The 13,248-nt window shown below is 40.5% G+C and overlaps 1 protein-coding gene across 11 annotated transcripts in view; it reads right to left on the bottom strand.

The window, feature by feature from the left end:
• The window catches only part of TANC1 (tetratricopeptide repeat, ankyrin repeat and coiled-coil containing 1), a 59,824-nt gene that overhangs the window by 3,236 nt on the left and 43,340 nt on the right, over positions 1–13,248 (bottom strand). For all 11 annotated transcript variants that reach the window (XM_064435414.1, XM_064435415.1, XM_064435416.1 and 8 more), the window contains 13 exons: positions 11,622–12,229; positions 10,186–10,294; positions 9,850–9,972; positions 8,793–9,029; positions 7,990–8,175; positions 6,036–6,114; positions 4,548–4,681; positions 3,685–3,808; positions 3,397–3,572; positions 2,244–2,376; positions 1,343–1,434; positions 763–909; positions 177–277 (listed from right to left, as the gene is read on the bottom strand). In XM_064435414.1, the coding sequence (XP_064291484.1) occupies positions 177–277; positions 763–909; positions 1,343–1,434; positions 2,244–2,376; positions 3,397–3,572; positions 3,685–3,808; positions 4,548–4,681; positions 6,036–6,114; positions 7,990–8,175; positions 8,793–9,029; positions 9,850–9,972; positions 10,186–10,294; positions 11,622–12,229 (2,249 nt within the window). The remainder of the gene's footprint in view (positions 1–176; positions 278–762; positions 910–1,342; positions 1,435–2,243; positions 2,377–3,396; positions 3,573–3,684; positions 3,809–4,547; positions 4,682–6,035; positions 6,115–7,989; positions 8,176–8,792; positions 9,030–9,849; positions 9,973–10,185; positions 10,295–11,621; positions 12,230–13,248) is intronic.

Genomic DNA, 13,248 nt, shown 5'->3' with positions numbered 1-13,248 from the left:
ATTTGGCTGTGGTTGGCTTTATCTGATAAGAGAGACCTAGTACAGATGCAAAGTGCACTAAAAAATAATTTTTTCCTTGCAAATTTGAAATGTAACTAGCAGAAAAGAACAAGTAATTAAAAACGGCAAGTTAAAAAAAAAACATCTCTGCAGACATGCACAGAATCAAACAGCACCTGCTGTTCCTCTTGGCTCTCGCTCTGGCATAATAGGCTTCATAACACTTGGGCTTCAGATCCAAGGCTTTGGTAGCAAACTCTTCAGCCATTCCAAAATCCTAATAAAGGAATCAAACACACTCGTTACACAGCACCAGTCAAAGCAAGCTGCCAGCTGCGGGTCGCGCGCCGCTCCAGGAGCGCAGCCGGCGCACGTGCCAGAGGCTCCTGCCCCAGTCTGCGAGAGCAGGTATTTGCTCAAAGCACACATGGGCACAGCCATGGCATCTGGTTGTGCTGGTTGATAACAAAGGTAGCAGTGTTTTCCATTCAGTCTTTTAAAAGTACTGCAAAGATCCAGCAGTTTGTCATTCCACAATAACTGCATGATGTAAGACCAGCTGTAATAGATCCCCCATGGAAACACGCCCTCATCTTATAAGCCACCCATTTATTGACATGATAAAGCCCAAGATCAGGATATAGTGAAAAGGATTCTAAAATACCACAGATGGATGTCCACATACAACCCCAGCAATGCAGCAAGATATAAATCTCAGATTCCCAATGCCAGAGAGGCAGCAGAGTAACAGCAAGAGCTTACATTTGTTTTGCGGCGACATCGTGACAAATTCAGATATAATGAAACTCTCAGCTCAGTGAAGGCTTTCATTTCCTCACCAAACCCTTCCCTTGGGAACTTCCTCAATGCATACTGATAACGCTGTGCTGCTTCCCTCATCTTGCCTTTCTGCAAATTTTAGGAACAAGAGATTTTTCACAAACTTTTAATATTGCAATACTGTTGCCAAAAAGCATATTTATATTTGACATCTACCAAGAGATGCCCTTCAAGTAGAAAACACAGAGACAGATTTTCTAATAAACATACACAGTATGAACTACACTGGCAGAAAAAGCACAATGAGAGCCTGCATGTTAATCAGAGTTTGTGTCCCTTTCTGAACTCAAATGTTTAATGGTATTTGACAAGGATAATACTTGCACTAATATGTACCACTAGTACCAGAAAAAAAATATAATCTGATATATTACCACTCTGTTTTAAACAGACTAGTAATATATCAAATTATATAATTGAAAAGGAGGCATAAAGGCATTCAGTCTACCTTCAAGCAGAAGTCCAATGTTCTGCTGCCACAAAAAAAGAAAAATCCACCTACTTTATAGAGCGTATTTCCTTCTTCCATCAGTTTCTGAAGAAGAATCAGGAGAATATCAGGTTTGGAGGTGGCCATTGCCCATGCTGCATTTCCTGCAAGTTAAATTTTAAGACTCTCTGACAAAAGGGAAGAAAGTGTGTTTCTACTGTCTACCACAGTAGAAATCCTGGTCCTACTTCAGTATATATTCCACCTACATGGAACCAGTATTACTATTGTCATCATAATTAGGGTGTACACATTTAAAACGCATCTATGCCACCACCTGGACAGCAGCCAGGTGTTAAATGGTCTGATACATTTCACCCCTGTGAAGGAATGTACAGAAGTCACAATTAAATTCTTCTATGTAAGAACCTGTATTGGATCACACTTACTACCCAAATAATATGAAATAGTGTTCAAATGTACTAAATATTCAGTAATTATCACATACACTACTGCATCATGTACTTGCCTACGGGCAATACATAACTTAAATTTCTTTGGCCTACCCTTTGCAAAAATACACAGTTCTATAGTTTATTAGAAGAATGTTATTTAAAACTTCCTAATCTAAATCATTAATAGTGCCAGAGTTACGGATCAGTAATAGCACAATCACCATTTTCTTGTCTTAAGGCAATATATTAAGGCAGAGAAACCATATGCAGTGACATCTCCAGACCTCACCATCAGCACACATCAAAGAAGCAGCAGAATAAAAGTCCTTGCATTTCCTCACTTCTAAAGTGAGTCTTGTGTGTCTGCCTTTAAAGGAGATTTTTTCTCTTGGGTGGGCACCTGTAAACTAGACAGCCTGCAAAAATCTGGTGTTTTATTTTATCTGCTTTACAGAAATAACTAATTCTGGCAGAGCAGAACGCAGCTGTCTGTCACGGTGCAGGGCAGTTTCACTAACCCAGCTTAGCTCCCTTTCTCAGCAGCATGACCACGACTGAGGTATTGCGGCAGCCAATCGCTCTGTCCAGTGGCCTCATGCCACTGTGGTCCACGTGTTCAATCATTGCTCCTTTCTCCACCAAATACTGCACCTGGAAGAAGAAATGATACATACTTTGTAACATGGCTTCTGGTACCAAAGGCAGACCACGGAAATATTTAAGGTACCAGGTAATCTTCTTTGAAACACACTGAGCATATGCTGCTGAGTAGAGTACAGCCATCTAAAACCCGCCAAAGGCAGCACAGCACAGGCAGGCTGGAGGGAAGCAGCAGTTCTTTCCCATAACTATTACTTGCTCAAGTGCCACCAGCAGTGATTTTCTAAGGGAAGAGGCACCAACAGTTCTGCCCGTAGACAAGCCCCACGACTCGGCCATGGGCCTGCTCAAGGACCTCTTTACTGGCACTGTCCCTGTCCCAGCCTGGCCAGCAGCTGAGCAGACCTACTGAAGGGACCAGTCTAGGCAGGGAAATGGGAGCTGGCACCACTCCAGGATAATGACCTACAGGAAACGCAGGGACAGGAAGGTGCCTGGACACCCCTCATTCTCCAGCAGAGTCTCCAGTACCCAGTGTTACAGGCAAAAAGAGTGTCTGAAAACTACCAAAGCCACTATGGAACCTGAGGACTTACTTACAATTTCAATTATTCAGACAAAGGCTGAATGGGACAACATGCCACAGTGAGTTACATGCCACAGCAGCACCTGAAACAGACCTTGTGTATGCAAGCTGCAGAAACACAGATGTGAGTGTGAGAGGCTGCATGTGCTGCTCTGTCTAGCTCCTTGCTGACCTCTCGGATCTGTCCACAGTGCATGCAGACCTGAGTGTGCCCTTCCTCTTCTTACACCTCTTTTTGGAGTATTTCCTCTACAAAGGCACCAACTGACCAGGACCCAGAGAAGGGACCTCTGTGGGTTTGCAGTGTAATTCCAGGCTCCTACCTATCTAGAAAATGTTTTCCTAAGCAAACATTTTCACTGCTGTCGGGATGAGAGCAGTGTAACACTCTTGGCTACTTCCCCAAATTTCCTATTTTGGTAGGCAGTATTTTTTCTAAATTCTAAATTTTTGTAACTTTTTCTTAAATGTTTTGTTATACTTACAATATCGGCATCCCCATAAAAAGCTGCCAAGTCTAGGGGTGTTCGTCCATTTTTGTCTGTTTGATCAGTGGCTGCACCTTTCTCTACTAAATACTGAACTACTTCCTTGTGGCCTTTCAGACATGCCCAGCTCAGAGCTGTCAGTCCTTCCTTGTCCAGAGATGAAACAGTTGCACCTGTAAAATGAATATGAACTTTGTTATCAAGATACTCTGTTTAAATGGAAAAATTCCTTAACTCACCCAGATGCAATCCCTGTGCAGCTGTAATCTGCTATTTATTTTCTACCTTCAGAAAGGAGAAATTCCACAGTGCTCAGATGTCCTTCACAAGAAGCCACCATCAGAGGTGTCCGGCCTTGCTTGTCACTTAAATTCACATCAGCCCCATGCTCCACTAGAAGTTTAGCAATCTGAAACAGAAAATATAAATTTAAAAATACATTCCTTGCACCAGTGGGGGTTTAGATTGGATATTAGGAGAATTTCTTATAAAGTTCTGTCCAGCCCTGGCACAGGGTCAGGGGTGGAATTCCCACCTGCCTCATCCCTGAAGGGATTTAAAAGCCATGTGGGTGTAACACCTTAGGACATGGGTTACTGGTAGCCTTGGCAGTGCTGGGGAATAATTTGCCTTGATGGTCTTGTTCCAATCTTTCCAAACCTATGATTTTATTAAATTGGCAGATTGAGATTTCAGCCATAATATCATGAAGTTTTAACAAAGAGGACTAAGGTGGTATTTATGGCAACAACTGAGAAGTTCTATGTAGCTCAAGCCCTGACTGCAGTTCAAGGCCTTCTCCTGACAGGAGAGGCCAGCCAGCATGAGGAAGGCTTCTGAATCCAAGGTTCTCTCTCTGCACAGCAGCAGCACAAAAGATCGGAAATCACCTCTGATCTTGGTCTAGGAAATAAAATATTTTAAACTCATTTTATTTTTAGGTATATTATAACTAAAACTGTTGTGATGCCAATGTGCTTTTTAAGTTATTTCCAGTGATACAAAGGGTTTGGAAGTGAAGCTTCTGAGCACATCCCCCTGAGGCAGATGCAAATAGGTATTAGAAAATTGATACTAATTATCTTCAAAACTAGAGATGGGAGGAATCAGGGAGCACCTCCCAAAGGATCCCCAGAGCAGCGCCAGACCTGCCAGTGGCCCTGCCGGACAGCGCAGAGGAGCGGGGGCACGCCTCTCCTGCTGGCTCTGCTCACGGCCGCTCCGTGCCCGAGGAGTAACCTGCACACCTCCAGCTTTCCTCTTCCTGCAGCAGCTGTCAGGGCTACAGAAAGCATTTGCATCAACATCAGCTCTCAGTTTATTTGGCCTTTAGACACATGCACAATATGTGAGTGTTACTGAATCCCCATTCTTTCAGCTTTTCACTGTGACACTTACTGAAAGCTGAAAAGAACAAAAAAAAGAAAATACTTTCCCCATCGTGATTTTTCCCCCTCTTCTATTTTGTTCATACTGTGTTGTAAACAGAACTTGAAATTTAAATTTCAATGTTTGTGTTGAAACCTCACCAGTCATGCCAACAAGTATCAAAAAATGAGTTAACGTGTGACTAATAAAGAATCAGCGAAGGACTTGCTCCTCCAGTTTCTAAAGCCTAGTAAGTTCATTTTCTTCTATGAAGTGGGTCAAATTGTGAATTTCCTGTTACTCATTTTTAGCATTTTCAAACATGATCAAGTAGAATTTTTTTTTAAATTCCAGTGAATGCTGAAAGTAAAGGAAACTACAAACACTGCAGGAAGAAAATTTTTCTTTTTTAGCACTTATCTTACCCATTTGCTCCTCAGTTGATGAAACTGCACTGTGTAACAGTTATAACTGTTTAAAGCTGAACAACTGGAAAGCAACTGTTATGGATATAAATATTACAAGCAAAAGAGTCAATCTTGTTTAAAAATCCCCCTTTTAGGGAGTTGACTTCCTCAGTGAGTGAAGATTCCCAGTGCAAGGATTTCAATAAAAAACACTGACAGGAAAATATTGAAGAACAAAATTAATTTAGGAACAGATGTATGGCTTTTGGAATTCACTGGATTTGCAACAAGGGTTTTGTAGATGTGTAGGAACAAAGCACATCTGCTTCTCTAGGCCACTGACCATTATCCCAGTGCTGCTCCCCCACCCTCGGCTGTTTCCATGGAATGGAGATGCCACTCACAAGGCACACCAGGGAGCTGCAGTGCAGGCATTACAGTCTGACTTAAAAACTACACTTGGCCTTTCCCAGATGCCCAAAGGCAGGTCTCTCCTTCCACTGCCTGACCAGAACAAATGAGGCTATGGCCCAGCACTTCCTGAAAACTAATGATATTTAAACAGAGGTTCTCAGACAGAGAATCCCATATAATTCCACACTAAAACTTAAGCACTGTATTTCCACAATTTTTCATTTAGTTAAAAAGTCAGTAATTCACAGTAATTTTAATATAAAATAGTCCATCGATATTTGAGATGCATAGATTCAGTAAGTTAAAACCATACTTATAAACTGCATTTTATTATTAAAACTGGTATTTTCCATTATGTTTATTATGGAGAATTAAATTTAAAAAGTAAGATTAAAAGCTCTTTATTCTTAAATTAGCTAATTAGGAAACACACAAGAAGGGAAATACCTGTTTCTCCCCACAAAGCATCAGTGTCATTGATGTCCATGTCATGGTCTTTTTCAACAGTCAAGATGTAATGAACCACCTGCCAAAAACAGCGAGCAGAGATGTGCTGAGCCACAAGAGCATCAGCTGTCACTCGTATGGTACAAGGGAGGAAAAGATACAAAACAAGTGAGAGTGCTTCTCTCTCAATGCATATAATCAATAGAAAAGAAAATCAGTATTACTCAAAACAAATTCAGTAGGACTTTAGGATGACTTGAAGACAAGTGAATGTTACTGAAAACAGTTTACAAAAAGCCCAGTGCTCTTCTGTGCATTTGTTTGTTTGGCATGACTATGATTTAATGAGTTCCCATGTGGCCTATATAGAACAGAATAATCAAAATAAACAATGGCAAAAATAAAGCCTCCCAGTTCAGTGAGGAAATTCCAGATCATCTAAAACAAGAGAGCAAAAATGAGAATATTTGCATACATTTTGTAAAATGGTGATACCTAAGTTTTTCCTTCCACATTGGTTACAGCTTACCTGTTTATCTAAATTTCTTCCCAGAATGGTCTAAGCACATTTTGATAAATGGTAATTTTTAAAGCTGAAATAAGCTTTAAACTAAGTTTTGCTGTGTTTCCACAATATTAAGGAAATCTGTGTTTTGAAACCACCTGCTAAAAGATCATTAAATTAAAACTTCCTCTCATGACTGTTTTAAACAGATTTTTAATGGGGCACATGGTCACTGAGGCTGCAGTCAACAGGTGAGGGAGGAGAATCATACTAACAAAGTTTGGGATGCTACAGGAAAAAACAAAGGCAGGAAAGAAGAAAGGACCTGTGTGTTTTCAGGCTGTCTGAAAACTGTTGTACACAATGTATGGAAAATCCTAGAATTCAAAATGCTAGGACATAATTTACTAAAATTCATGAAAAACACAGATCTTCTTTCCAGCTAAGAATACAGCTTCTTAATGTCTTAAAAAATAAAGAAAGATGGACATTTTTCAGATATGTATTTATGAATAATGTGATCTTTTTTGTTGATATTCAGGAGTTGACTGCTTTCATTTAATCAGTGGACAGCAAACAAGAACTTTCAGGAAGTAAAGGAATTATCCATTCATCCAAGTTAACCATAGCTCAGAATCCTGAAGTTCATATTGTAAGACAGCGATGGCTTATCTACCATATAATAAATTAATTGCACATAGACATTTCTATATTTGAATCATCTAAACAACTTCAAGGATCAGACTCTTTATCTTATAGCAACTTAAAACTAGATTTAAAATAAGTAAATATTGAAACAGCTTTATTGAAGAGATTTTGTTTTATTTTGGTACATCACTAACTACATAACTAAGTCCTCTAGCCTAGTTGATCTTCATTCAAGTATCTTTACTTACCCATTACTTTTCTATCAAGTAACAGTTTACAGTTTATTTTTCCAATGAACAGAAGACATACTTCTATTACCTAAATATCTAAAGCATTTTAAGTACTTCTTATGTGTTTATTTTTAGTGTTATTTCTCAAATTTGTCTGAAGTCACACTGAGCTGAAGTCTGTAAGCTGGCACATGCATCAAGCTAAAAACTGAAGCCTGTGCCATTGCATGCAATGAAAAATTGGAAGAAAAAAATCAGCCTGAAGTAGAAACATACTTGGGTGGATCAGCGATACAAAAAATCGTCACCACCACTAGAGATTTAGGACTACTTCCAAGGACAGGGAGGAGAAAGTAGACAGAAAATTACATATAAACAAACCGGGCAGCAAACTGTATTATCAGATACTCAGCTAGAGCATTTAAACCAGCTGATAATACATACTACAACAAATACCAGAAGTCTCAACAATTCTTTCCAAGCCTCTTTTAAAAATAGCTGCAAGCGCAAAAATAGTTGTACATTGTGGTGATTTCAAACAGATCTGGAAGTACCTGTATTCCCAACCCACCTGGCAGTGCCCCATGCTGGCAGCTGCTGTGAGAGCTTGTTGCAGTGCCTGGCGCTTCCTCAGTGAATCCTGTTCTTGGGAGGGAGCCACCCAAACCAGGCCGAGCAAGAACTCAAGGATTCCACAGTGCCCTCTCAGGGCACTATGGACCAAAGCACACTGGCCCTTCTTGTCTGCAAGGTCAGCCTGAAGGGGGGAAAAGGGAACATCTGAGGTTAAAAGATGCAGTGAAAGGCTGTGGAGAGGAGATGCTTCAGGGCACTACGAGAAAGCAGCTCTCAATGCTGACTTCCAGGACAAGGGGGAACATCTGGGGAATTACAGGCCCAATAGCCTCAGCAGAGCAGCTGGGAAGGTGATGGAAAAACCAGTCCTAGAGAGCACTGCCAAACACAGGAAGGACAAGGTGAGCAGCCCCATTTAGCATGGGCTTGCTAAGGAGACATTGTGCTTAGCCTGCTGGACAGCCAGTGGCTCTGAGGGGACCAGAGGGTGCGTGAAGAGAGCTGGGGATGCCCTTGGCCTTGACTTTAGAGGGCTCCAACACTCTCTCAGTAACAGTCACTGACAAGCTGATGACAACAGGTTGTGAAAGTGCAGATGAGGGCCACCCAAAACTGGCTGGACAGCTCTGCCAGAAGGTTGTGACCAGTGGCACATGCAAAATGCTTCACGGGAAGTCTGGACTCACCCCTCAGGCCTATGTCTGATAATTATACACTTAAGTAATCAATAACAGCTTTTTTAGGCCTCGGTATGACTCTTGTGGCTGCAGACTTGGCAGTGTTTGTGCACCAGCTTACCTTTGCACCTTTTCTGCACAGCAGTGACACGATGTTCATGTGACCTGCAGCGGCTGCGTAACTAAGGGCTGTCATCCCATTTTCTGAAGTTCCATCAATGGCAGCTCCAAACTCGAGTAAAAGAGTGACCACTTCTTCATGTCCAAGATGTGACTGAACGCACAGCACTGGAGCATTATTCAGTACTTCAGTTCTATAATTCACGTTTGCTCCTGCTAAAATCAGCAGCCGACTCACCTAAAATTTAATTTAAACAAAACAATGTTTCCCTCATATTTGCCTGAATTTGATATCTTTATCAGATACTCATTTGTTACACCCAAATTTTGATGCAGATTTTATTGGCAGACATCAACTTTAACACATATATAGCAATATACCAGTTTAAAATTGTCTCTTAGTAAATATATGATTGTATTACTGAGAACTACACTCCCAAGAGAAGACCTGTTTCTCCCCTGAAACTCACTACTCTCATCATGCATGTGTGACTTGCTGCTACTCTGCAACTACCTCCATCAAGAAAGAAACAGATTGCATAAAAAGAAAATCTCAAAAAAAATGGCCAGAGCATGCACGTGTGTGTTTATGTACACATGGATTTTCCAGTCAAAAGCCTTAGTAGTTGGCTCAAATTCCAACTGACTGACTTGGATTTTGCTATCCATCATCTGGGGATTCAAATAACAATGGAAAGTTGTCGTATTTTAAATCCCTTCCTCTCACAGTATTTTCCCTTTTACAACTGACACTTTTCCACAGAAGCAAAGAGCACTGCAAGGCCATGTGGCTCATCTAACCCCCCAAAATTCAGCCACACACTCACCTGTGCTACAGAGCATAGCCACAGAAGAAAAAGTAAAAACCCTTCTTTCCATCAATACTATCAGGGAAAACTGATTTGAGCTTTAGCAACAACTTACAAAAGTACATGAAGGCTTGTCACAAAAGAGTTCAGATCCAGGTGCTTTTCTGCTGAAGGGTTACACTGACTTCAGCATTCCCCTGCCCAGTGCCAGACAAAGCACTGGCTGTACAGCCCTGCTGATGCTCTTACCTTCACATTGGGTGTGTAGATGTTTCTTAGAGAAGCCAGGGCTGTAGACAGTCCATCAGTACTATAACCAATCCACAAGGCTTGGAGATGACTGGAAGAAATTCCGGTCCTTTTACTGAGACCCTAACAGAAATTATATAACAGGAAATCTCTCTATAGAATTAGAAATCCTATTTTAATCTACAACTCAGTATAAAAAGAAATAAAATCTGGATCGATAACACTACCAAATATTTTGCATAAACTCCCAACAAATTATTCAAGCAAGTCAGAGGAGAACCTCTATGATGCATTCATATGAATAGGTCATAAAGCCTACTAAGCTGCAAGCTTTACCTTGAAAATATGAGCTTTAAGTATGTGATGGCCAAGTTCCATAGTTTGTTGGCGGTTTAACTTTCCCTCCTGTCGAGAAAACATGAAAGCCAGTAGAGCATGTCCATTCCTAATAAAAGGGATTAAGAGAGAACTACTTTTATAACTGTATTTCATAACATACACATCTTTATGCCTATTATAACAGTTCAACTTTGTTGACTGAAACATACCAGCACATCTAAACAAAATAATTCAAAATGAAAACCAGCAAATTTTGAAGATTAAACACTCCTGGTATTTATTTCTGTGCTGTCCCATCATAGGGGGCCTGTGTCAGCTTTGAAGTGGCTTACATACTGCTCCCTTTTGCATTCTCAGAGCCAGGAACTGCAGGCATCTCAGAAAGCAGCCAATCCTTTTAGAAGCACAAGATCTGAAGCTTGTGAAATTTGAGCGAAAATGTGGATTTAGTAATTCTGCACCTACATTAGTTGTGGCCAAGGTTCTACGAGTAAGAGCAGCACAACCCTGAGAAAACAAGGTCATAATATACTATTTGTAAATCAGACTATACACTGGAACTGGGCAATTAGCCATATGCTAGCTGAACTCTTCATCTGAGGGAGAAGTTGTGGGAAGCGACTTCTCACCCCATCTTCAGACATTCCTGAACAGACCTTTCCACAATCAGAAGCTTCAGCTTGGCCCAGGCAACTCGCACTGCTGCTGGGGCAAGTGCTGGGAGTTCCCAGTGTGGTGGGACCAGGGCTCCACAGGGCTGCAAGCCCCCAGCCCCACCTACAGAACTGGCCCTGTTACAGACACCTGCAAGCTCAGACAAGTCTTGGGCTGGTAATAATTTTAAATATCAGCATTATTTATTCTTTTGTAAAGCCCAGAAGCTGTAAACCCCAAGGAACATGAAAAAAAAAAAAAAGGGGAGGGGGGAGCTGACTGTGAGAACATGACAAACAGGAACAGCCATTGTCTCCAACTCAACCAACTCTGTCTCTCAAACTCACAGAAAGACAGCTGGAACAATCTAGAATAATGCCAGCAGGATTTAATTACAGCACAAAATGTCTCAATATTTTTACATTTAAAAAGCACAAATGATCTGTTCTTTCTATTCCTGCATTCCACATTACACAGAAAAGGTGCTGCTGCACAGGATTCTAAACAATTTTGCTGTGTTAGTAACAATATAGCACTCTAATTTCTCCATGAAGGTAGCAAAGTCAGATGCAAACTTCTGACTTCCACAGAGTCAATTATGCACTGTAAACCTTGAATCTTAAGTCACATTACCTCTAAATATATTTAAAAAAAATCATTTTGGAAAAAAATAGTTGCACCTATATTTTAACATCATTCTTTCACCTATTGTTGCAATCAAATATTAAAAAAAACTAATTTTGGTTATTTGAACATGAATTACTGCAGTTTTAATTTACCTTGGCTCACATAAGAAGTCAGTGTTTTCACCTTCTGCTCTCCAGACAAGCCATTCCCTGAAGGAAGGATGGCAGAACATGCGTGTTTTGTCACGTCTTTTGATCAAAAAACAGGAAAGGGCTTCCATCCTCTGGCTGAAGTCTTCCCACTGTTGTTCACTGTTTATTTGTCCTGCATTAATAGCCTGGAAAATCTGGTCATCTGTCATGGGATGCAGGGATGCCAATGCCACATTCAATATGGGCTGAGCTCGCTCAAAAGCAGAGTTTGTCATGAACTTCATATTGCACTGCAGCAAGTACAGCTCTGACAGAGACACAGGAACAACCTTGTAGCTTGCACTTTTGATTACTAAATGACCTCTTTGGAAAAGATCCAGAGTGAGTTTCAAATAGAGATAAGATCCCAGGCTTCTCATGATCAGGTGGTTACTCACTTTCCCAATTGTAGCTGCATCAGCTTTTCCATTTAAAGACATGTTGTTTATAATTTCCTGACTGTTATTAATTCTGTACTGAATATAAGCGTTCAAATCATCGTGAATTCCTTTGTTGTCTGGAAAATTATCCAGGGATATTGCGATAAATGGTAGTGAACTTACCACTTCCTGTGAGGGAGAGAGGGGGGAGCAATAGAAAAAAAAACCAAACAAATCAAAGACATTACAGTATTCCAGCACTGAAAACACAACAATGCATCTCTGCTACATTTCCCTTCTGTAGTGAGATTAAAAAGGAATTCAGTAACCCTGAGATGGTTTCACAAATATTGCCTCCTCTTAGGAGGTCGAACAGTATTTTTACATTTTATCATTTTTCATAAGAAGGTCTCAAATATTTCACTGACCAAACTTAATAACTGAAGGGGATGAGAAATGACCACTTCAAAGTCAAGTAAATGGAAAACAGTTACCAGAACTGGGCCCTAAGACAGGCCAGGAAAAGGGGGAGGCAAAAGGAATGATCTATTAGGCAGAAATGTTTTATTAAGAATTATCACAAATGACAAGAGAGAAAAGACTCCCCTCATAATTTCACCTTCCAGTAACAATGTACCAGAAAGGTGCTGTGCACACATCCCCAGACCCTGAAGGTACAAGTACCAAGTACAGCACAGACATTTCAGCAGGTTCACCTGAACACACTTTCATGCTTCTGTTACGGAGATACTTTTATGTTTATGTAAATAAAGATCCAAAAGACCTGTATTTAAAATAAAGGCTTCTGCAACTTCTAACTTCAACCAGAAACTTCTTACATAGAGTGATACATTAGAAAGGTTTAGCAAACATCTCCTGACATTCACAACACAAAAAGGAACTATTCCACTTTATGTAATTAAATGGATTTTAAAAAACTGCACTTTCCAACTAGTGAGATGTTTTAAGCAAAGACACACTTCTCCAGTCTCCAGAGAGGGAATAATCTCTGCTACATAAATCCCTTTGTAAAGCCAAAAATCTAGTTGAGAAATAAACTCTTCAGCCAGTTAAATACTCCAAGTGCTAGTGGTAAAAGGCAGTGAAGAAATAAACTCTTGGAGACTGTACTGATGCACAGCTGCCCCTTAACACTGCCGTCCTGAAGTACAAGGGAAGAGACTCAAATTTCCCCATTTCTAGTATTA

This window comes from Passer domesticus, chromosome 10, assembly GCF_036417665.1.
Source record: "Passer domesticus isolate bPasDom1 chromosome 10, bPasDom1.hap1, whole genome shotgun sequence".
In the NCBI taxonomy this organism is placed as follows: domain Eukaryota; kingdom Metazoa; phylum Chordata; class Aves; order Passeriformes; family Passeridae; genus Passer; species Passer domesticus.
The sequence above is the reverse complement of the archived record's forward strand: the minus strand, read 5'-3'. Positions and strand labels throughout refer to the sequence as shown.